General features: G+C 38.9%; 4 protein-coding genes across 8 annotated transcripts in view; 2 read left to right on the top strand and 2 right to left on the bottom strand.

The window, feature by feature from the left end:
- sona (sol narae metalloprotease) overlaps positions 1–3701 on the bottom strand; it is a 53906-nt gene extending 50205 nt beyond the window's left edge. For 2 of the 4 annotated variants that reach the window (XM_018460435.1, XM_018460399.1), the window contains exons 1-2: positions 3177–3701; positions 581–896 (exon numbers count right to left, since the gene is read on the bottom strand). The gene's annotated coding sequence lies outside the window, so the exon portion shown is untranslated. Of the gene's footprint in view, positions 1–580; positions 897–1235; positions 1666–2542; positions 2775–3176 lie in introns of those variants that run through there. The other 2 variants (XM_018460407.1, XM_018460417.1) reach the window with 2 other exon arrangements.
- Positions 3702–12768: 9067 nt separating this feature from the next.
- Positions 12769–14548, top strand: LOC108729831 (serum response factor-binding protein 1). The gene is made up of 2 exons (XM_018459162.1): positions 12769–13015; positions 13116–14548. The coding sequence occupies exons 1-2, from the start codon at positions 12989–12991 to the stop codon at positions 14295–14297; spliced, it is 1209 nt and encodes a 402-aa protein (XP_018314664.1). The 5' UTR covers positions 12769–12988; the 3' UTR covers positions 14298–14548.
- Positions 14549–14771: 223 nt separating this feature from the next.
- Positions 14772–25268, bottom strand: part of LOC108730029 (elongation factor-like GTPase 1) — a 40190-nt gene continuing 29693 nt past the window's right edge. Inside the window, exons 4-5 of one of the 2 annotated variants that reach the window (XM_018459490.1) lie at positions 15331–15518; positions 14772–15072 (exon numbers count right to left, since the gene is read on the bottom strand). In XM_018459490.1, coding sequence (XP_018314992.1) covers positions 14884–15072; positions 15331–15518 — 377 coding nt within the window. In that variant the 3' untranslated portion in view covers positions 14772–14883. The remainder of the gene's footprint in view (positions 15073–15330; positions 15519–25268) is intronic. The other variant, XM_018459484.1, reaches the window with a different exon arrangement.
- aos (protein argos) lies at positions 16721–25033 on the top strand. Its single transcript, XM_018459566.1, has 4 exons — positions 16721–17902; positions 22033–22253; positions 22833–23004; positions 23909–25033. Exons 1-4 carry the CDS (start codon positions 17639–17641, stop codon positions 24152–24154), a joined length of 903 nt encoding a protein of 300 aa, XP_018315068.1. The 5' UTR covers positions 16721–17638; the 3' UTR covers positions 24155–25033.

Genomic DNA, 25268 nt, shown 5'->3' with positions numbered 1-25268 from the left:
GCATAATATCAGTTTTATCAAACAGTTTTTTTCCTATAGTTTCGTGCAAAGGGGAATGTGTGAATAACTCATGACTCGTAGAGGAAACCCAAGAAAGAAGTTGCACTATCTTGCGTTTTACCCCAATTAAAATTGATTAAATAAATAATATAAAACGGGCATTCAAGAGTTAGGTGTGGAAATTATTGCACAAACTATTCAGTTAATAAAATAATTGTAATACAAAGGAAAAAACACTAAACAAATCGATATATAATTGTAACATTTTTTTGCTCATGTTTTGAGTCTTAACTTCTAAATGCCCATTTTTTATTATTTATTCGTTTGAATTGTCGGGAGTTCGTTATTATTTTCCTTCGAAATTGATTAGCCGCTAATCGAGGAGTCCGTTTCAAAATCGCCTTTGAATACTTTTGAAAAAGATTGCAGAGCAATGTCCTATTTATAATACGTAACCTCGATTTTTACGAAATATAGGTTTGATACAAGATGATTTGGAAACAGGCGGTCCTCGATCGTGCCACGAATTCGGACCCACGTGTTTCGCGACGTGCCGCGTGGCGAAATGAAGGGTACTTACGTCATTTATGGTCGGTAGGAGTGGAGTTACGTCGATCGGATGCACGATCTGTCACGGTCCTCATGTTTCCATCGCTGCCGGCGAGATCTTCAGCATGATGAGTGGACTGTCGACGGGGAGGGGAGGAAGGTAGGTTGTACAAATTGCTCTCCTTACACGATGCACAATGTGCGCCGATCGATCCCACGGCGAGATACCGAGGGAAGCTGAGGATTCGAAGGATCGGCGTTACGTGCCTCCTCACCCCGCGCGCGTTTTCCGGCAGCCGTTTTCTCGCCTCCGCGTGATTCCGTATGCATCAATTCCCGTATGATCACTGCACAACACAAAGGTATCAGGAGAGAGGAAGAAGGTAGAGAGAACGATAGAAACCGCGCATTATGATCTTCGCGAAAAATAGTGAGCGTCACGAATGTCGAATATCACAATTTGACACTCCCCCAAATAGAAAAGACTGAAGTCATAGTAATATCACAAGGACATTATCATCGTGATTATTATTTGTCACTTATAAGTTCATTTTTAAATATCGAATGACGCCATGACGACCGTTCTGTGATATCATTATGACTTAATTATGACTCCGTGTTCTATCTGAGCCTTCACTCGGGGAAAATGGAAAAATAAAGCTGAGATAAAATTGACTCAATTTTACCCTGGCAACTTTGTTCGGCAATGCTTTTCTTCTGACGAAAAGCTGAAAGATTGCAAGTAGAATTGTTAAAGAAAAAAGAATGTATGAAGAATGAATTTCGGAATCATGGGTGTTTATTGTTCGTCGGAGACACCCCAATGTCAGAATGCAAAGAATTGGAGGAAATTCGACCTTTTTATCCACCGGTCGGATAGCATAGGAATGGAGAGACGCGCAGGGAACTCGATTAAACGAGGTGGGAAAGAAAGAAAGAATAAAAAGGAAAGAAGGAAAAAGAAGAGGAACGATCGTTTAAAAAAACTCGTCCTCCCGGTTACGCAAAACCGCGATATCGTCGGTCGCGGCCAGAAATAAGAGTCGCGCGCTTTTTACGACGAAAAGCCGACGGGGAAGAGTAAACGCATTTAATTTCGTGCCGTTTTATACCCGCCCGCGTGCGCACGCGCTCCACGTCGCGTTGCATTACGTTTGTTTTTTTTTATTGCTGCACTGGACACCGCATTACAACTTCCTTTTCATTCTTATCGAATATCAAACATAATATCGTACCACACAATTTTACTTTAGGTACAAAAAGTGTACAGTACACTAATAGAAACTATTTAATCTTGATATATATTTCTTTGAACAGTATTAAGTAAACATTTACTTATATACAGTAAATAAATATTTAAATAAGAAAATGATAGTGAAATTAAATTAATGGTTCTGTATCAAATAAATACATGTTTACATTTAGTAAATATTTACTTAGAACTATTCAAACAAATATTTATTAAAATTTAGAATTTTTTTTAATGTAATTCAATCGTAAAAAAACAGACCTATTAATCGCGAATTAAATTTCGAAAGTTCAACTTACAGAAAATAATAGCGATTTCTACAATTTTCTTAATTATAGTAATCTTAATTAAAAGGTAAAACTAATTAATTTGGCGCAACCAAAGTGACATATAACGCGCAGAAAAAGAATGAATATTAAATATATTTTTTAATACGAATAATCCAAATTTGCAGATGTAATATAAAGAAAATTTACTCTTATTTGCAAATAAATATATATTTAATATTCATTCTTTAATTAATACTTAATTAGTACCTTTTATTTTAATGATACTTTTGACGAAGAGATTTATAATTGAATGGGTGTTCAATTGATCTATCGTCAACCGAAGGATTAATAAACGCTATTTCTTTACGATACTTATACGATTCGTCGTAACTTTCAGAACTTTATCGAGGCGAGTTTTACAAAGAGCAAGGTTAACTCTTTCGTCAACGACGAGACGGAAATTCTTTAACCTCACCTTGCGATTTTCGATTTCAAAAGCGAGTGGTCACGAAAATGTAGAACACGTTTGCTTTTCCACGCACGTGAACCCGTTGATACACGCTAGGCACATACTTCACTCTCGCCCCGTTCTTTGCGACGCGAATCGCGCGCGACTCTCGAATTTCGGGGCGCGACACGCGCGCGAACTTTCTCCGTATCAATATCGATCGATCCCGTAAATCTCGTTACGTAGGACGCGAAAATACTAGAAGTTCTCCCCTTGTTATTCTCGCGCCTTGTTAATGCCGCCTTCTCGTTGTCTTCCCCTTGACCCAAGAATCTTTCATTTGAAATCCGCGATGTAAATTTACTTATGCGCATCTTCGAACGCGATACTCGAGGTGCTTTCCAGCAAAAAGCATACACACAATGTAACACAATGAACCATTACATCTTTATTGTTTGCCAATATTAAACAAAGATGAAATAATCACTGTGTAACGTTATAGATGCATTCGGGGAGACGCTATTAGCGCTATTTGTGTCATTCCGATGTCTTCATCGTTTATCAAACGTAAAAGAAGAATAGACTAGATACAAATAGCGGTAATAGCGTCTTCTCGAATAACGCACTTTGCGTATCATGCTGGCAGCACCGTGTAACTCACCGTAACTCGCGCCAATTTCCGCAATCCCTAGATTCGTAATATATGTATTATATATATTACGTATCTCGGATTTCTCTCGGTCACTCGACGGGATCTTGAGAATCACACGCGAATCACGCGAATTCTTTCACAATTCGTACGACGCGACACGGACGATGGGCATATCCTCCTCTCTCGATAGACACCCCGCCGATGGACTAATTCTCGTCGAAGGACAAGCAAACGGACGGCACCCGATCGCGCGACGATGATGATGACGATGACGATCCGAAAATCCCTCGCGCGAAAGAGGAACGCGGGAGGGAACCGGGACGCGGACGAGATTGGCCGAACGGGTGGTGTTTAGGCACGCGCGCCGGCGCGAATTCGAAATTTAATGCGAGTGCACGAACGGACTCGGTGTAACTGCGACACACAACGACGGCGGCCGTCGGTGTCGGCGGGGTGGCGAGAGTCGACGCGGGAAGTGGGGAAGTCGGGCCCCGACGTGAGGGACCGCGGGGAAGGACCCCGGCGCGCACCAGCGCGCACTGTTCTCGGCGCAGAGCTCTTGAACGCGCGGATCACGTTCGTTACATGGCTCTGATAGCGCGCAACGGAAGGCCGTCCGAGAGAGTCGAGCGAGGACCATGCGGCGTGCAGCTTTCGATCAATTTAATTGACAAGTGTAATTGATCAAAAAAAAAAAAAAAGTTGAGGAACCAGACGCGAGGAACTTAGATCTTGCACGAAAACTTTGTAGAATTCTTTTCGTTCTTCCGCCGCGGATTTCATTGCGTCTCTCGCGACTTTACATTGAAAGTGTAAAGGTAAATGTTAAGGCAAATGTCTTTTTAATGTAAATGTAAATGCAATGTAATTCAAATGTTCTTGTTATGGTTAATAATTCTTGAATATGTTTATTTTTTTGTTTATTTTGTTTATTTTTACGAGCTCGTGTTTCTTTTATATCTAATGTAATGCCTTGTCTATTGGTTGATTTGTAACAGCAGTTCTGTTGACGTCTTGCCATTTGTTATGTGTAAATTTTATGCATTGCAATAAAGTATGAATTATGAATTGTGAATTATAGGACCGGCTTCGCGAAACGTACACTTGCGCGCGATTTTTCGAAAAATCGCTTTTAAATTCAAAGCGATATCGAATCTCGATTCCGATCCGATTTTTGTTCGTTTTTGTCGTACGACAAATTTTTCAAACTCGCTGATTGGCTGTAAGAGAACCTCTTTGTTTTGCAGCCACAGGCTTGAAGAATTTGTACGACAAATGTAACGCCAGTCTTACAACTTTGCTTTTTCTGTTAATGTCAATATTATGTTAGTACGCGCTGCATGTCAAAATCGGGAAAGTCACCTGTTCCGCTGGCACTTCGTTTATATAGGAAGTTATTTAGTTCAGCAATAAAAAACCTAACGATGAAATAGCGCGGTGTGAATAGTGGGACTTAAGCTGTAAGAAATTGATCAATCATAGTCGATTATTCTCTTTATATTTGTCCGTAATTGGTCAATTTCTTACTTAGGCTTAAGGCTTACTGCTCTATTGTAGACACCGCGTATAAAACTATTTTAAAACAGATTTAGAATACCAGCGTGATAGCCAAGAATAATAAAATTTGAAAATGTTTAATCGAAAGCGTCTGAATTTATTGCACAGTTTACTTCGGACGATACGACTTGTAGCAGAATTTACAAATAAAAATTTTATTTATATAATTTCATATACCTATATAATAGAATATTTCCAGAATCAAGATATACAAACGCATGTAAAATATATACGTTAAAATACACGGCATATGAGCTAAAATTTTCTCCTACAATGTAAAGCAAATTATAATTACAATTGCTCATTCTCGCGTAGCGGAACATGATTCCAGAGTTGTCTGCGTATATTTTTAGCATTTCGGAGTTGCTTTTAATTACAAAGATGATGTTGCAAGACAAGGAAAGCGCGTTATGAACTTATTTCCGTTTCGTGAAATGGATTCCTTTATGCGGGGTCTACAATAGAAGTCGTAGCGGTCGTAGAGTCTTAAGTCGTAGACAATTGACCAATCACAGTCGAATATAAGAAGAATAATCGACTGTGATTGGTCGCAATTTTCTACTTAAGACCCTACGACCGTTACGACTTCTATTGTAAGATCCCGCATAATATCGCATAGATACCTTGAAACAATCAATGTCATTTACCGACCCGGAGCGGAAGAGAGGAAACGCTACAGATATAGATCATTCGTCCTTTTACTTTCGAGCCGTCGAGTAACACGGTTACTGCTCTCCAAGGTGTTGGATTATAGACCACGTTATGCCGAAGGGAATCGCGTAACCGTCGGACGAGCGTTGAATCAGCATCGCGGAAACTTTAATTATCGGCTTTCCACGGAGCGAGTCGCTTATCCACGAATTGCATCCACGGTTGGATGGCCGCTTACGGCGTTGCGCAACAAGTAAATGGCTAATAACCTCGAATTGAGAGATTTCCTTTCGAACGCGATTCCGCGTCGTGAAAATGCGAACGGCCCGAGCTTTATTTGGAAGGTACCACAGCTGTATCACTTACAAAAGTGCTCGTAGTCTAGTTTTCGATTTTACTTGACGAACATAACGATTTTCGCGCCAATACTCACCGAGAAGGATACACCGTCGTCTCTTCAAGCGCTACGTAATTTTCAGTCGACTGAAATTAGCTGCATATAAATTCAGCGTCGTGACGTAAGGCGAAGATTCACATTAAAATGCACAAGAGAATCAGCGCTCGATATTGATAAATCCTAACGATTGTCCTGGCATGTACAAAGACTGCATTGAGCAGAAAAAGTAGTTTTGCAACTGTTGTAAAATTTTTTAATACACTTTAAGAAATATGGGTGTGAATTTAACACCATGTCTATACAATTCTCACCGTGTTGATTGAAAAGAAATCGTAAATGAAGCGAGAAATAAAAAAATAGTAAAAGGAAGAAACAGGAAACAAAGAGCACATTGTAGATTAGGCTTGAAAATTTCTGGTGTTTATATCAACACTACGAAGGTGTGAAATTAAAATCCGTGGTGTTAAATCCACATCATGTTTATCAATAACATAAGTTAACTTTTTTTTAAACTAAGTTAAGTTAAAGTTAACAGTCTTGAAAATTTATCTTAATAAAATACAAGTTGATCCATAATGAAATTAATTGAATTAAAAGTTAAGTTAATAAAACAAGTATAATTGAAAAGTTAAAAGTTAAATTTGATCCGAACGAATAACCAAAAAAAAAGCATATTCATTAAAGAATCTGATTATTTTTGTTCGCAAGCAACAATTATACAATATAAAATTACTAAATCATATACTCATTATGCTCTCGCATTGTGTCTGAGGATTAACTTAAAAAAAATCAAATTAAAAGTTAACAGTTACCGATAAAATGTAAACCTAAATTAAGTTAAAATTAATTAACTTTTTAACTTAACTTTTATCTTTTTAATTTAGCACTATCCAACCCTGGTGAGAATTAAATAGACATCGTGTGTGTTAAATCCACACCCATATTTTTTAAAGTGTATGATTGCTTTCAGTTCCTGGATCTAAATGTATAAATCAATCGTAATAAAGAATCTTACAACAGTTGCAGAGCTGCTTTTCCTGTTGAACGTAGCCATTAGGATAAATTTTTTCTTGTGCTTTTTTTCTTGAAAACCGAGCATGTTCAATGCCGCGTTCAGATGTTTATACATAGATTACGCAGCTGTGCTATCTAGGACATGTCCGTACGCGCATAAATCCGAATGACCGGCGCCACGATCGCGGACGCGCGAGCCAATAACGCGGGAGGAAACGTATTGCGGGATCGTAGAATTGCAATTTGCAGGCTTCTCAGCCGGAAGCGTGTTTACAGTTCGCGTGACCGGCATCGCCGCGAAACCGTCGAGGTTTTAGACTCTCGAACGCGGATTTAAACGCGCGCAGAGGGGAGGGGGAGACACCTGAACGCAACGACGCTTGATACAGCTCCCGCACGAGCCGGCCGCGCACAATGGCGGGGGTGGTGTCGAGCGAAAGAAGGACAGTGGGGAAAAGAGATGGATAAAACATAGAGGGAGAAAAAAAAAGGACCGAAGGAGTGGTAGGGAAACGGCGTAGCGTGGGCCTTTAGTCGGTGATCGTTTTCCGGTTTTCCGTTCTCGCGAGAGGCACAGTTCTCTGTCTCTTTGTCCTTCTCTCCCTCCCCCTTCTTCTTTCTCTTTTTCTCTCTCTCTCTCTCTCTCTTTCTCTCTCTGTTGGTATCGCCTCTCTCGAACACTCTCAAGTCTCCGCTCCTGTTTCGCGCGCGAGAGGGAAAGTATTTTATATCACGCTTGGCTTGGCAAGAGAAAGGGGACATGGTTCGCTCCTAATTTCTGCTTTAACTTCGTGAACCTATATATCTCGCGTATATACATGCATATGTGCTGTCATACATGTATATATAATACGTTGTAATTCGAGACGCCATGCTCGAATTGTTCGCCGATGCAATCGTATTGGAAAAAGAAAAAACATTCTTTAAAAAGAAATGTTCATCAAATTTCAGAATCTATTCATATATATATATATATATTGAATATTAATTTGTTTAGTATATAATACACATCTAAATATATCTAATTTTACATCTTTTAATGTAAATTGTATGTTATTTCTCATTAAATATTAATTAGTAATATGCTGCAATATCAGTTTAGACGATGTTTTTTCCTATTTATATACAGAATGATGTATTTATAATGCACATCTAATTGTAAATGTATCTAATCCTATATCTTTTAATTAATATCTATAACTTGTACATTATTTCTTATTAAATATTAATTAGCAACATGCTGCAACGTTATTAGTTTGGATGTTTTTTTTACTTACACAATACAGAAAGATATATATACACATATATATATCATATATATATACACAAAAAGTGTATAACTATCAGGGAGGAAATTTTATATAAACGCCAGTTCTATTCTAACTATAGTAATTAGGAATCAAGATTAATGTTAAAATAAAACTTGTAAGCTTATATTATGTAAAGAAACTTTGTAAGAAAATAAAGTTTGAATTAGATTAAATTATTCCTTACGATACATTCTCAAAATGTTTGTTTGAGATACAAGTTTAGCGGCTCGTTATGAAACACTTCGCATATCATCGGAAAAAGTTCTATCGTTCGCGTTGCGAAACCGGATCGGCCTGTTCGAAATGGCTTATATTAAACAGGACTTTTACAGTGCTAAAATAGATAATTTGATCTGAAATTGTGTTATATTTTCCTAAATATTAAATTAATTAACAAAATTACATATGCAAATCTGTTTGTATGTTTAATTATCCACTTGAAATGATGGCGTCATTTCCATGTAGACACAGTCATAAACACCTAGCATATTGTAGACATATTTAAGACTTCATGTCTTAAATATTCCAAAAATATTATTGCTATTGTCATATTATTAATTATTAATTATTATTATATTATTATTATTCATCAAATATTAATATTCCAAACTATGCAATATCACTTCTGGCTGCATTGAAAAGCATCGAATAATTAACATTCATGATGTACGAACATTTAGACAGGAAGCACGCGTCCCGAATATGCGATATGCGTGCAAATCTGTATCATTTACGACCGCATGTGTGTGTCTACTTGAACGAAATGTACTCTCAAAATATCGATATATTTTGCACTTATTTGACTATATTTTGCAATTATTTTTTATGCAGAACAAAAATAAAGATTCTTCGGGCGTCACGTAAATAATTTATAACAGTAATTAATTAAGATTCTGCAATTTTCTCTCTCTCTCTCTCTCTCTTTCTGAAATTATTACAGAGATAAATTCTTATCTACAATGTTGATATAATCTGGAGCGAGGCTTTGACAGAGTCCGAGGACGAGGACAAGGCAAACTCGCACCTCGCGCCGTTCAATCCAGAAAAAGATAAAGAGAAAGACAAAGTTCCGGAGAATGTTGAATGGGAGAAGAGATACGAGAGGAGAGAAAGAGATGCAGCGGGCGGTGGCTGCTCAGTCCAAGTCTCGGTCGAAAGTGAAATCGACTATGCACCTCCTTGTATCACAGCCGTTATTATATGTTATCCAAGCCGGACGAGGGGAGTGTAAAGAGCCCAGGGGCTGCCGTTACAGGAGTTGCGCGCTCGAAACGTAACACGATATAACACACCGGACGGCGAACCGGCTCTCGCAGTCGCGATTATCGCGACATTGGTGGAAACGGTGCGACGATCATTGAAGATCCGTCGAGCGCGACGTTCGATCACCGCCTCTTCGATCGAATTTCCTCCTTTTTTTCTTCTTCTTTTCTATAGCTTCCTTCGACACAGAGGATACCCGATTCAAGAGCCCGTACAAACCTTCGCGCCGCCACGCTGCGCGGAGCAGTTCACGTTAATTACGAAAGTGAAAGTACGGCGCGGTTAGCGATGTCGGATACGAGGTAAAAAGAAATCCTCGGGCTTCTTCTTCGTCTTCTTTCCGCCGCATTTTACGTAACTCTGGTCCGGACTTGGATCTCGTTATCGTTTCGCTTTGCATCGCTCGTGTTTACGAATCACCTTTGCGCTACGAATAAAAGAGACTTCTTGACAATATTGATGTAGATTATAGGAAATAACGAACGTAAAACGATTATGCAGATTATGCTTCTATGTCTCATAACATTTTTGGCTGTTCAACGTTTCATTAAAGTGATTTTAAAATACAATATGCAAAATCTATTTTTTTTTTTTTTATAAAGGAATATTTATTACTGTAAAGATTATCTTGATAAAGAGGTAAAATAACTCGTGTCCTCTAAAAATTGGTACTTTTAGCCATTTATAATTTTTGAGTTTTTTTAAAGTTATCTTTTTTTGGAAATATTTATCATAATCGTTCTATAAGCCTGCTAGAGTTATTAGATATACGAAAGAACGATTTTGTTGAAATACCTAAAAAAGCTAAATACAGATATGCAAATAATTTTGTTAGTCTTAGAATATTTGTATAGAAAACTCAAGCATGATGTTGCAAAAAATTTTAATTTCCTAGCAAACAGGTTGAGTGTCCTATTTTGACAGCCCAACAAAATTTATTTTTATATCTATAGCTAAACTTTTAGTTCAGCAAAACTGTTCTTTTCGTATATTAAATATAAAAACCGTTGTCTCTCGTATTGAAACGTGATATCTTCCCACGTTTCACTTCGCCTCAGTTGCCGATAAATTTCGGTAACGAAACCCGGAAGTCATTTTTATAACATGCCGCCTGATGCCGCCTCGTAATAAAATTTCTAACGCGATCTCGCAAGATCGATCGATCGACCGAGCTAGGAATTTCGTAAAGGGATTTCACCGTGTCCAGTTTCGTTTTTACATGTTCACGCTATTGCCTGCAAATCGAGCGAATTAAACAAAATAATTATGAATACTAAATTTTTTAAGAAAATTCTTCGTCTTAAAATTAAGGGTCGTTGACCTTAGAGTCTCTCAAATTTTTTCCGTATTAAATTATACGGAATACAGCTACGCCAAACATTGCGTGTAAATAATTTTATATATAGGCGTATTAGTAATTGTTGTGTAATCATCCGGTTGGGCAGTGCGTTGCTAATAAAACCTGCAGCCTCTACCTTTCACAATGCATAACGGGGACCGTGACTGCTCGCTCTGTCGACTGTGCGAGCGTTGTCGACGAAATGTAACTTGAAATTCACAATGAAGTAAGTAATTACCTAAACAACAGGCATGTAAAAAAGATACGGGGCTTTTTTAAAGATGTCTTTATCAAATAACGTTTCAAAAAACGTCTTCAAGATAAAACATCAAAACATTATTTTTACCTATTAAAAATATATAAAAGTGTTAACAAATAAGTGTAAAATTGTTCTAAAAATTATATAGACGTAATATTAAATTAATTAATAATTCTTAATTGACGTAGATTATAGAGCGTCCGTGCGACTTATCAAGTGAGTTCGGGAATAATAGAAGAATCTTGACATCGCCGATGATTGATAACATTACAATACACATATATCGACACAGATTTAGCAACAAAATATTTTAATATAATTAATTAATAAAAACAATTATGAGATTCTTTAAATAAAAATAATTCATAAATAACGAGACGTGCGATCCGAAAATGTTATTTTTCCTGTTTTTTTTTTTAGAAGAAATAAAAATATAATAGCTTTAAATATAAGAACTTTGGTTCCTTTTTCCATTTTTTAAAATATTTTTAATATATTCTACTATCCCTCCCATGGATAATCGGCACGCTTCTATCCTGAGAATTTAGGGCGGTATTCATAGGCCGATATTCATAGTCAGTTCTTATATTCAAGACCGTCTTAAGTTCAGTCTTGAGATGTCACGAACCAATCAGAGGGCTGTATTAGCATCTTAAGACATTACTTAAGACGGTCTTGAAATAAGATCTGACTATGGCCGGTATTCATAGTCGGTTCTTATTTCAAGACCGTCTTAAGTAATGTCTTAAGTCGCTAATACGGCCTTCTGATTGGTTCATGACTTCTTAAGACTGTACTTGAGACGGTCTTAAATATAAGATCTGACTATGAATACCGGCCTATGAATATCGGCCATAATCCGTTCTTATTTCAAGATCGTCTTAAGTAATGTCTTAAGATGCTAATACGGCCTTCTGATTGGTTCGTGACATCTTAAGACTGTACTTAAGACGATCTTGAATACAAGAATCGACTATGAATACCGCGCTCTTAGTACAAACACGAACTACATCTACTTTCGACAATACGATTTTATCGATAGTGTTAGAAAATGTATGTAGTCACGTAGTTCCCAAACTGAAAATGGAGGTACTGGCGGTAGTATACGGGTGATTTCGACAGTAACAGGAAAAAGGCCGGCATGACCCCTCTCAAGTTTCTCTCTGACCAGAAATCCACCAATTATCTATTAAGCAGCCATTTTTAGTACACAGAAATTAATTCGTGATTGGCTGCTAATCTTGTGATTGCAATGACCAATCAGGGGATCGATTCTGTATCTTGAAACGAGGTGAAAATTATAAAAGTGAGCGAATTTACTAGAATACTAATAATTTCAATGATCAACACCTAGTAAATTTTTTCACTTTTGTAATTTTCAGTGGAATTCTATAAGGTTAGAATCAGACTACGCATTGAAGATTGAGATTGAAGATTGAAGATTAAAATTTGACCAATCAAAACAATAAAAGCTAAAATTCCTTTGCCCTCATTGGTCAAATTTCAATCTTCAATCTTCGATCTCAATCTTCAATGCGTAGTCTGATTCCGGCTTTACAGAATTCCATTGCTGGGCTGCGTTTCGGAAATATCATTCGAGTGCCCTGTATCGTTTTATCCTTGTTCACCCAATGTGAAACAAGGATAAGATGATACACGGGGGATACCCAGATGATGTTTCCGAACGCAGCCCTGTTCCTAATATTTGTTCCTTTGTGCGCAGGCCTTAACTGTAGAGAATTCTGCTGTTGATCGCGAACTATCTATATTCGTTATTTTCTCAGACTTGTTTACGATTTGTAGAAAGATTCTACGCATTTCTGCACTTTTCGCTTGATTTTACTCTTGGCCAGAATCTGTGGCTAGAATCACCGTTATTTCGTCGGCGAGTGCTATTAAATCAGAAGAAAAAGTTCTACGCACTTTTACAGAATTGCTAAAGTTATAAGAAAAATAAGAGAACTTGTTTATGCATCTGTCCGTACGATTGTTAAATGATTCACTGAGTGGAAAGATTCTTCTTAATCTAAAATGGCAAAATCTGAAATGAATAATGAGGTGAGATATATCAGAATGAAGCACACGTCATCTGTTTACATTCATTTTTGCTAAGGAGATACAATATTTATATATACATTGATCTTTACAATACTTTCAGTTCATCCTTCTGCGACATGCAGTTCGTCAAGCACGGATTTGTATAGTCAATAAGCTTATCAAGGAAGCTAAACTCTTACGGGATAGACATGGAAACGAAACGCAAAAGGAGAAATTTAGAAGGAAAGCTGACAAGTTGATCAATGAGGTTTACGTACTAAAGACAATTAAAGACGACGATATTTCAAAATTTGGTCTCGTAGATGAGAGAAGTCTGATTAAAATATTACAAGATCAGTCATCAAGTAATAGTGTTCGCATAATGGCAAGGGTGGCGAATTATAAAACTCTGAATAAAAGACTAACACAGTTTAAGGAAAGATTCCCAGACTATAAGCATTTAACAGAGAAGAAGAAGACTACAAAATTAAAAGACAAGAATGCTGTGAAAACTAGAAAAACTAAAGAGAATAATTCTCAGAATAAGAATTCAAAGAAACAAAAAGTTGTCGCTGCCAAAAACGTTGAAACCCAACATGAGTCCGAAAACGAGGAAGTATGTAAGAAGGAATTATCTGAAGTAAGGAGTAACTCGCGCAAGCGCAAAAAGACATCGGACGAACATTGTACACTCTTGGAAAAACAAAAATTACTAAAACTCGAAAAAGATGGTACATCAGAAACTACATCAGTCACAGATAAGCAATCAAATATAATTAAACCATCAAGCATTATGAAAGAAGCAAAGGTGAAGAGGTTCACTGAGCTGTTGAAGGAACAAGAAACTAATCAAGATGCACAGACATCTGCCGAAAGCCAGGATTCCACAGGTACCGCGACTGAACAAGTAAAGGTGGTTGACGACTTCTTCATGACAGCCGATGGTCAAAACTATCAAGGAAGCAGCGCCTCGACGTCGTACACGAAATCTCACGGACATAATACGCGAGCCAAATCTTTTCAATTGAATGATCGAGTTAAAAAGCAAAATGCAAATCGCAAAAACGATACAAACTTAAATAAAAAACTTCCGGACAAACAACCTTTTTCTATGAAATCCAAGAAAATGACACCTAACAAAATTAATAACAGGACAAATAATAGTAACACAAATAAAAATACGATTGCTAATAAAAAGGACGACAATGCTGATTTACATCCTTCTTGGATGGCTAAGAAAAAAGAACAGGAAATCATAAGTCAAGGATTTCAAGGCAAAAAGATTGTATTTACGGATGATTAGTCGAAATAGTTTACTGTATGGAACAAGGAGTTTACTTAATCAAGAACTTTTTGTAAAATGCTTTTCAAACTTGTGATACATTCGTCATATTGTTTTAACAAAAATGTATACATATGTACATTTATCTTCAAGTGTAATACATTTACTTAATGTAAATAGCATCATATATTATGTCTTCTTTTCTAAATAATTTATGTATTTTTGTTCAATAAAATGCAATTACATCATACATTTTATTCGTACGTAACATACGTCTTCTGTATACAAAATATATCGTAAATATGTCGTAACAACATATTTGAAAATGATGTCGAAAAAATATTAAAAAATGCTTAAAATGATCAGGTAAAGAAGACATTCAATTTAATGTTTAATCTAAGTCATTAACAAAATTAAACATTGATCAATCAATGAATATTTAATCTTGTTTCGTAACATAATGCAAGAAGGAACAAAGTTCCTTGGTTATACATTTGAATTGATTTTACAGATTTAATGGACGTAAAATTATTCAGTTTCTACGACAAAGATGAAACTCGGAGTATACGCAATTTTTAAAAGATTCGCATTAACTAGAATTTTCGCATCACTTGTTTTTCGAAAGAGTGCGTTGTTTTTCAGCATGCGTAACTAATTGGGAGTCCACAGGAAGACCTTTTCTTCGACGAACCGCATCCATGTAGCATTTAGCTCGATTATCGCTGTCCGCCTTTTCACCAAAATGAAGATATTCTTCCTCCGTGGATGGCACCCAGTAAGGATCCTGTTCGATTACCTGTAACGCAGGAATGTTACGTTTCAAAAGTTCGTTTGAGCAATTAAAATATTAATGTAAATTTTTTTATTTTAGAAAAGAAATCTTCGAAATTGTCATGGATTCTTTAATCATATATCTTTAGATCTTTTATTAAATATTAAAGATAAAATAAAAAAAACATTCAAGACATTGCTCAGAGTTTTAATCATTATTTTACAATTTCTAGGAATGTCTCAAAGTTTATGAACATTTTAATTCATAAGAAAACGCGCTTACCTCCCAATGACTAAAAACTAGTTGCGGACTAGCCAATCCGGACGTTTGCGTCCGTAGTTCTCTTGCGAGATGGAAGCTCTCTAGAACCGGTAGAGTGGCCAATACTCTGAATTGTCCACCGAAGCCGTAAGCACTCTCCGTAGATACGATACGGCCTTGTCTTTTACCGAACACAGCATACAATCTCCCTGCAACAAGAACAGTCATCATCAATTGTTGATGTCTCAGCATGAACGGCAATATCGCGATGCAGAGACGGTTGTCTGCATTGCTCTAGCATTTCTTCGCGACATTCCTCTTACGGTATCCTTGTACTTTTAATAATAATAATAAATATCTTCGAGCTCATTCCAGCACTCTACAAAATGTTTTCATACGATTTCATCTTTATACAAAAACAATCGCGAATACTTGAATACGAGAATCAGACTCTTTCAAGTAATTAATTTTTGAAGAAGCTTGCGTAAAGGCATTGTTCTAGATAATTAATATCTTATCGTATTATATAAAAAAATATCGTATCAAAAAAGATACGAGATATGAATCACTCGCAAGGATAAATTTCGAGAAATCAGCTAAAAAATACAACTATCTTTAATAAAGACAAAGAATAATCAAAGAAATGTCCTGATTAATTTGAAAAGATAAAATATACTATCTGATAAAAAAGATAAAATGTATTTCTAGTATTTCTAGTAAATCTAGATATCTAGAGGAAGGAAAAACAAGAGAGAAAAAGAGGTTGAAGAAAAAGGAGAAAGAAGAAAGATATGAGATGTCAAACGAGATTCGGAATTGCGCGAGAAACGAGGTAAATGTATTTAGGTACGATCGGAAAACACAGGGAAGGGAAATCGTTGGCGAAAAACTGGCTCGCTGGTAAAAGCGCGAGGGAAGAGAGAAAAGGATCGTGGAGCACAGAATGTGCAGAAAACATAGCGGATAATGGCAAAACAGAGCGCGCGCGCGAAAGCAAACGGGCCGGCCTCCGGAGAAAGAGTAAAACACTCGTTAATACGCTCCAGGGGAGAGCGGAGAGGAACGCGCGCTTCGTACGGAGCGCCCGTGGAAGAGAGGATGCGATACAAGGACAAACGGCAAACAGCGACGAGTCCCGAGAAAAAACGGCGACGATGAAAACGTTCGGTGAGGAGAGATAGAGAGGGGCCCCCGGATAGAGAGTAGTAGTGGGGATGACGTAAGAGCCAAGGGACAGAGTGGAAGGAGGGGGGAGGGAGGCAGGAGCAGTCAAGAATGAGAAGAGAATGAGGAGGGGGGAAATGCCAGGGGGAGGCGCGGGAGGGAGGGACGGGAAGGGCGAAGGAAAAGGGGTGGGGGCATCCATTCATGCTTTACTTCTGGCTTTTAAGAGTCCAGTCGAGCGGACGGCATACCTTCGCATAGGCCGATCTCGTCGGGACGTTCCGTTTATTCTCAGTTCTTAGCGATCGCGCTCCGTTTCTCGAGAGGATCCGCAGATCTCGTAGGACCCGCGAAAAAGGAGTACCGCATGGACGATCGAACGAACGGATCAGCGACAGACGGATAAGAGATTTCGAGGAACGATCGGCGACTCGGTGAGAGTGCGCGAGTGCGATCAAACGCTCTATCAAACTCTGGAGGCTCCCCTCTCTTTCACCAAGATCGGTCGATCCAGGATCGGGGAAACGTTCTTTCGCGTCTCTGGAATCGCGAGAAGAGGAAGATAAGAGGAGATCGCGGTAAACAAAGACACGTGACATCCTGTTTTCGTAACTGATAGGAAAAAAAATTGTAAGATCTAAACGAGACTTCCGTACAAGGTTCGAATTGTGCGGTTTTTCAGCGGGCCCGTAGAATCTGCGAATTCGGGAAAAAGTACGTGGATACTCGGGACGAACGATCGAGATTCCTCGCGAAGCGATCGGAAAAAATTCCTCTTTCCTCTCCTCTCCGATGATCGATCAATGAGAAGACTCGCGTTGGTGAGATTCACGAAGATGGACTTCAAGTAGCAGTAGCGGACGACCGGCGAGCCTTCGAGTTCTCTCGATCCGTGTTGTGTTTCTGCTATGAGTATTCCCCGAGTATTCCTCCTCCCGCTCGTTCTGAACGCCTTGTCGCGCAAATAAGAAGGTGAACGTATCGAAACCCCCCTACCATTCTTTTTATTGCATCCCCCCACCTGGGAGTAAAACACCTAACGCAGCAAACGTTCCCTCCGAAGAGAAAGAGAGAGACACACACACAAACAGGCGATCGCCGATTCTCTCGACCGGGATTCTTTATCGGGAAGAACTTCGCTGTGCTTCTCCGACACTGCGACACGATGACCGGTAAAACAATACGGCACCTGTTGTACACCCTGTTGATGATCGTCGGAGTCGTTCGCCGGAGCAAATGCGAGGTTTTCGATCTGCCGTTGAGAGTCGAGCACGACGAATACCTCAAGGAGTATTTGTTCATCGACGAAAGCAAGTATCACGCTGACCTGCAGGAATTCGACGACACGACGGTCGAGATAGATCTGATCAATCGTAACCGGAAGCACATTCTGTCGCACGAGGAACCCAGGGTGCTATACCAAGTCGGGGTAAGCCACTCCCCCACGTCAACTTTGTCAATTTATTGTCATTTTCAATCCCTAAATTATGTAACTCATGTATGTTACAACTGTATGTACAGTTTCCTATTTTCTAATTCATTATATATATATGTGTTACGTAATTATTACGTAGGTATAAATATGTTGAATGACTAGCTGACTGATACGCGTTATGCCTGTTTCTACCAATTAATCTTATTCAAATTTTTAGAACTAGAAAAAAATGAAGAGTTACCTGAACATTCTGGACCGAGATTAAAATTAAACTACAATACATTAGTAGAAATAGGTATTAATGTCGTGCATTTAAGCACGTTCAGTAAATGAAAGGCAATACTTTATATGACTTGCAGCGTCAATGTCGCATCCTTTTACTTTTCTATTCTTTTATTTTCAATGGAGCATATTTCTCAAAACTTTTTCTCACATCGACTTTCCACCTTTAAGATTACGTTACTCACTCTATTAAGTTCCCCGAACGAATTAGCGCTTAAATTGCTCCAGAAAGCGGCTAAATGTTTAGCGACCTAATCCCGACGAGTCCATCTCATCGAGCCACGCAATTGAATCGCCGAGAATATGAATGGTGGGAGAGATCTCGTGTTATTTCTCTCGTGACCGATCCGTTTGCCGGATCCTTCGTGATCTTAGACCGCCAAATTCTTTTTTTTTTCCAGGATTTTTCTCGACAGATGTTACGTTTCGATTTTCAGCAAGTATTAGATCGTGCGTTACGAAGCCTCGGTGTCGGTATGCATATCTCTCCGACGATATACGTATACGCGAGTATCCGTATACACTCTCGGGTAGCATTCCGAGGATTTGAAGCTAAATCGTCCGCTTACAGGCGCAGGAAGTAGAAGGAGAGGGAAACGTAGCCGTTAGCAAAGAGCGGCGCCCACTCGATGCTCGAACCTGTTGCTGCTGTCGTTGCTGTAAACACCTACGTGACGACGGTATATACGCGCGTGTGCGTCGCGTCTGTGCGTGAGTGCATACGTGTCCCCTGTGGGGTACAGTGCGTAGGTATACACGTGCGGACAGACGCGACACCCAAGTACAACGTATCGTAGATACGTACGTTCGCACGTGGGCCGAGAGTACGTGCGCAAGAACAACACGGTGGGGATGACGACGATGTCGTCGAGGAGAGAAAACTGCTCCTTGCATATCGGACGAGAATCACATCACAAAATCGCTCTTGAAAAACAAATCTTCCCTCTTTATTGTATACTCATTCTCTCTCTCTCTCTCTCTCCCTCTCTCTCTCTCTTCCCCGTCTCTCTTTCAGTTGTTAACAGGTAGATTGGTATAACAATCATGTGGCTACTACCTGTGCCCTTCTAACAATAAACATAGAGGTGAAAAGAGCAGAAAAATACAATTGAAGACATATCCGGTGAGCCGAGAAAATGCCATTTTCAATACAATTGAAGAATAGGGTTTTTCTTAAGAAGAATTATGTCAAGAATAATCCGCATTTCCTCATAATATTTCTTTGAATATTTCATTTTTCGAAAACGTTTTCATAGAAAAATTTAATACAAGTGGGATTTGTTAATTTCATATTACTGATTTAAATAAATAGTTTAATCAAAGAGGGTAATCCTTTTCCGTGGTAGATCGCTCCATTCATGATCTACACGTGTGCCTATTACGATTATCTCTTCGGACAATTAGTAGATACGCATCGAGTAGCGATTAATTAGCCTGCCGAGATATACGGAGCAGTCAGTGCCATTATGCTTTCGATCGCACGGCAAGATTTCCAGGCTTAGAGACATCCGGTACGGCTATATGGAACGATGAGCGAGCGATCTTTCTTTTTACTAACGCCATCCATCCATCCATCCGACCAGATTCCCTGCGTCGTCGTGCGTCTCTTGCCTCTCTTTTCTTCTTTTCTCTCTCTTTCTCCTTTTTTTTTGTTCCACATCTCGTTCCTCGTCTCGCGTGGCCCTTCTCCTCGTCGTCGTCGCTGATGCCTAGCGGCTCCTCCTTCTCCTCCTTCTCCACCTTCTTTGCCATCGTGTAGTATGTCCATCCCGAGTGCCAGGTGTCATTTTCATTGCGGCCGTGCGAGAAGCGAGAGACGCGTGAGAACTTCCGGATGGTTTACGGCGCCCTTCCGGTCCTTCTATTATCCCATTTTAGTTTACCGCCGTTCTCCGTGTGTGTACGCGTGTGTACGTGCGTGAATCCCGCTGCTCGCTGTCACTATATCAGCTTCAAAAACTTCCTTCGCCTTTCGTTCCGCTTCACCTTTTCTTTCGCTCGTAGAGAGCCGACGGAAGTGGGATAAAGAGATGCGTAGGGAAGGCCGCGCGGGAAGGATAATGCGGACAAACACGATTAACAATCGGAAACGATTGAAATCGGAATATAATGCCGTGAAATGGATGAGCGCAGCTTATAAACATCCTTGACGGATGTCGCTCTTTAGTAATTGTTAATTATTTATATACCACCTGCGCATATGGCCAAATAGATTTTTTGTTTAATTGGATGAATGTGATATTAAATCGTAAATTTATTATGTGTATATAATAATATACAAATTTATGAAAAACATCAATTATGTAGGATAATGTGATACAATTCTAGTACGATAACTTTCTTACTATGTGGAGAATATTGAAGGATACTGAACGAGAGAAAATCAAATTTAAAAATTCGATTCAAATCTCATTTCGTTCAGATTTGTACCACATTCGAAATCGTTCAGATTTGTATCACTTTACTCTATACAGAAAATCAGTTTTTTGTCTCAAAAATTTGTTTTTAAAAATTATCTTAAAAAATACTGCCTTTTTATAATTTGTTAGATAAAGAATTTTTCTGTAAATTTTGAAGTCATTTCTTCAATTTGTTGACTATGTTGCGGAAACTCCAAGCAATATCATAAGCAAATAAAAGATTATTCGGAAGCTGGTAGGCAAGATTTTTAGACATATAAACGCGAACGGATGTCTGAAGGAACGGGATGAAAAAGAGGATTTTCCTTATAAAAAGCTATTCGTTCGATCCATTGTGCCGTGACGAATGATCGTAGTAAGTAGTATAATAGTAATGGTAGTAGTAGTAATAGTAGAAACTACATCTGGGGGAGCGACAAAAAGACAAACGAGATGAACGGATGGTCATAGTAAAAAGTCGAATGCTCACAGTCGGCGGTAAAACGGCGGAAGACCATTTCCTCGAACGTTTCTTCGCTGAATGGCTACGTTTGCTTCAAGTACTTCGACTCACGCACTATCGAGGTGCACCTCGATAAACGCGTATCGCGTTAACAGAAATCACGGGCGTGATCGCTCGAAGATCGTTTTTTAAATCGTTTTTGTACTCGTAAATCCGTAACGTAACACAAGATCGGAGAGAAGGGAAGCAGATTAATTTCTGCTTCAGCAAACGATGAAATTTGATATTACAAATTTCGTCACCCGTGACGAGCCAAGTTTCGTTAGTTATAAAAATTGTTAAAAAAGACAGAATATGAGATTTAAGAAGAGCAAGATTGTGAAGTAATTGAAAATTTAGTGCAAAAATCTAAACGATACTGTCAGCAGATATTTCGAGATTATGGTCGCCTTACGGTAGTTGGCATCGCCGATGACGATAGGCCGGACAGGACGTACGCGATTGCCTCAATGAATGGACTGGCAACATCTAAATAGTCCAGTTATAACAGACTTTGTATCGCCGGCAGAAAGAGCGGATATACTTCAGTTACGAATCTTGTGCGCAATCGTCCCGTTTATTTCATTAAGCACCATGGTCCCATAACGCAACACGACACGTTCAGACGTTTATTATTACGCAACGGTACAATCGCCGCGATCATAATCGTCCTACTAATAATTCCGTTACCATACCCGAGAAATAAACAGGTCTCCAGATGTTTATTTATTAATAACGTCGAGATTTTCTGTGCAATATCGGTCAGCTGCTCGATTCAATGCAATTTGATTCGGTGTATTTGCGCTCGTGTTTTTTCACCACCGACACGAAATAAACAAAGTGATAAAATCGCCATTCCGATCGGAGAGACAATTGAATTTCTGAGAAAGGCGAACGAGCGTTAATCGCTTTATTAATGACGCGGGTGCTTGTTTGCGCAGAACAGCGAGAAGGAGTTACCGGAGTGTGCGGACCGGAGCGAGGTATGTAGCAAGGTGGATTTATATGGTGCACCGTGGGTCGAGAGACAATGTCGTTGCCCGAACGGCCGTGCCTGCCCCAGCAGTCTTCATAGGGACGACGGACACACGATCGTCGATAAAACGCGCCGCTACAAGCTCTGCGAGCCCGTGAAACGACTTCCCATCTGTCATTATTTCAAGTTAGTTAGATCACGACACGCATTCTCCGCGATTCCCGCTCGGATTCCACGTCGTGCGTTCTTGGATCTTACAATTAGCTTCGTTCACGTTAAACCTTATTACTGTATAACAGTCGGATGAAATTATTCTAATCTCTAAATTCTTCGAAGTGGAATCTCACGCTAAAGATTGAAAATTGAGCCAGTCTTGAAAAAGAAATTTCCAATCTTTAAAAGCGGTATTCACACATAGTCGGTTCTTGTAATTAAAACCATCTTAAGTGTAATCTTAAGATGTCGTGTGAATCAATCAGACCATATTAAAAGATATTACTTAAGACGGGCTTAAAATAGTTAAAATAAGAACGGCCTATGAATACTGCCTTTTGAATGAGATTTCACTTCTTAAAGTGCAATTCACTGTAAAAGTTTTAGAGAGTATAATTTTTCTGTGAATTTTTCACTGAACAAATGTTCCTTCTCAAAACGTTTTAAACCGTGCAAATAGAAAATCGCTGTTGAATCCGAGTTATTCGCTTGTAGAATAGATGATACGAAATTGTAAGTTCGCATTCAGATGTCCTAACTTTTTTACCACAGAGACATTACGTGGACATTGGCACCTGGAGGTGGCCCAGGGAACGCGACAGTGCAACGTGTCTACTGTCGATGTCGGCCAAATAGCGTGCCATATTTAGTGCGTAGACAACCTCACAAATCGCCGGATGGAAATCATGGCTTCGTCTATGCCTTCGCCTGTTCTCCGCAAAGCGTAAGTCAACGATACAGAAATAAAGAAAAACACGGGACTCTATCTCGAAATGCAATTTTCAAAGAGCTTCACTAAAATCGGTGTATCTATCCCTATATTATATCGCGCATTACTTGGGCTGCACGGAGAAAAATGTAAAGTAATATGTGCTATGATTCTAGTAAACTCTATGGAATTGATAGGTCGTAAGGGGCCCACTTACGTAAAATTTACTTTACTTTTTTGATAAATAAACGATTGTCGTATAGCCATACTATAAAGTACTTTTTATATTTTGTAAAGTAAATTTCATGCTATTGCAATTTGTTACTATTTCTTACTCTATAAATTACTATACATCTCAATAGAACTTTATCAACGAGTATTTTTTGCTTAAGCGTTGACGAAATTTACTGTGCAGTTAAAAAAATACAAGTGTATGAAATCTTGAGAGTTGTCGTACTTACAGTTTTAAGAATAGCATCATTTACTTTACTGTAAGTAATCATTTGAATGAATTGACTAATTGTAATATACTTTTTATCTCCGGTATTTTATTTTCAGGCAAATAAAATATTGTCATAAGTTCGGTAAAACAGCAAGAATATTTTTATTAGATTTGTAAGATTAATTCATTTTTCTCCGTGAAGGATAGAAGCGTTAAAAACGCTTAGACCAAACGCAGTCTAAGTCCTGAAACACAATAGATATAGTAATCCTTAAAGTAAATGTCCTGACTGATGATCCTTAAGCCTTAAAGAATTAATTATAGTCGAATGTGAGAAAAGTTACTCGACTATGATTGCTCAATTTCTTAAGACTTAAGGCTTATTACGTGTGTTTCGAGACTAAGGTTTCCTCCTTTCGTAGCGCAATGCTGACAAAAAAATCTTAACGCGCGATTAATTTACTGTTCACCTTGCAGAAAATACGATGCCAGCATAAGGAGCCCTGTCGCCTGTTCACCGTTCGCAAAAGACGCAACTCGCAACTCGAGGAGGTGAACGCCTCGCCTCTCTGTCAGTGTCCCCGGGGACACCGGTGCCCGCGGAAGCACACGGATCCCGGTTCCACGCCGGCGCGATCCTACGCCGGTGTCCTGGAGATCAAGACTTACAGCGGCTACTGCGTGCCGTATCATGGCTACGAAAAAATGACCTATGGCATTTGAGAGAGGCCACTATGCATTAGAAACGACCTCTCGCTGCAGCGACGGATCCGGGACGTCTGCCAAACGAAAATCCAAGTTTCAATGGATTACTCATACCTTTATCATACGTCCCCATAAAAAGAAAGACGATTGGTTCCCGAACCACGATGGGTCAGGTCCATCTTTTCAAGCGCGCAACAATTGGCCATTCGGTACCTGCCGATTGTCGAAACGTTGCCGTAAAATCGCAGAGGCGGCTTCCACCAATTCCCGATCGTGGCGACGAGCGCGTTCGGATGATCTTTCGAGGAGAGCTCATCCGAACGTGTTCTTCCTTTAGTAATTCTTTTCCTCTTTTTCTTTCTTTATTCTTTTCGTCTTGAACGAAGCGTTGACGCTCTTGATCCGCTCCGTAGACAGGAAGTGTCGCGTAGGAATCGCGAACAACGGGAAATTAACATACGTGTCGATCGGTCGGCTGTACCAGCCATGTGATGCCGTGCCATGTACAATCCCCAGCGGCGTTGGCGAATGTTAAGTGTAAAAAGTAATGTACAGAAGAATATATAGAGATAAGAGAATCGTGCCCGCCTACAGTTTTGTACAGTACGTTTCGAAACGATCGCCTCGTATTCCCGCAATGTAACACGGGCCTCAGTTATCGTGTCCCTCGGTCGTAAGCAACGGTGAGTCTTTTCTCTCTTAGTGCTACTGTTTTTTTTTTATGCCGCTTCGTAGAATATTGCAGACGTTGCAGCTATATCATCACAGTCGTTTTAAATTTGTATATATTCATCTCTGGTCTTCCGAAAGTGTCTCATTCGGGGAGTATATTGTATATGGTAGCATCGCAAGACTATTAGAAAGAGACTCTCTCGATGTTATTTGTTACTTTTACTTTAACTTAATAAAAAGTATATATAAATATATATGTATATGTATAATATATGCGTGCGTGTGTGTAGCAATGTTATTTTTTATCCTTTGTAGTCTAATTTTCTTTGGAAAGACAAATTTCTAATTTTGATGCAGAGATGTGATTATCAATTCAAAATCAGTTAAAGAAATATACGCATTTTTGCGATACGAGAATGTGATAAAGAAGCGATTTATCGAGATTATTGAGGATGCAGGT

The sequence above is a fragment of the Mycetomoellerius zeteki genome, unplaced genomic scaffold (assembly GCF_001594055.1).
Source record: "Mycetomoellerius zeteki isolate Tzet28-1 unplaced genomic scaffold, Tzet1.0 scaffold119, whole genome shotgun sequence".
NCBI lineage: Eukaryota > Metazoa > Arthropoda > Insecta > Hymenoptera > Formicidae > Mycetomoellerius > Mycetomoellerius zeteki.
The sequence above is the reverse complement of the archived record's forward strand: the minus strand, read 5'-3'. Positions and strand labels throughout refer to the sequence as shown.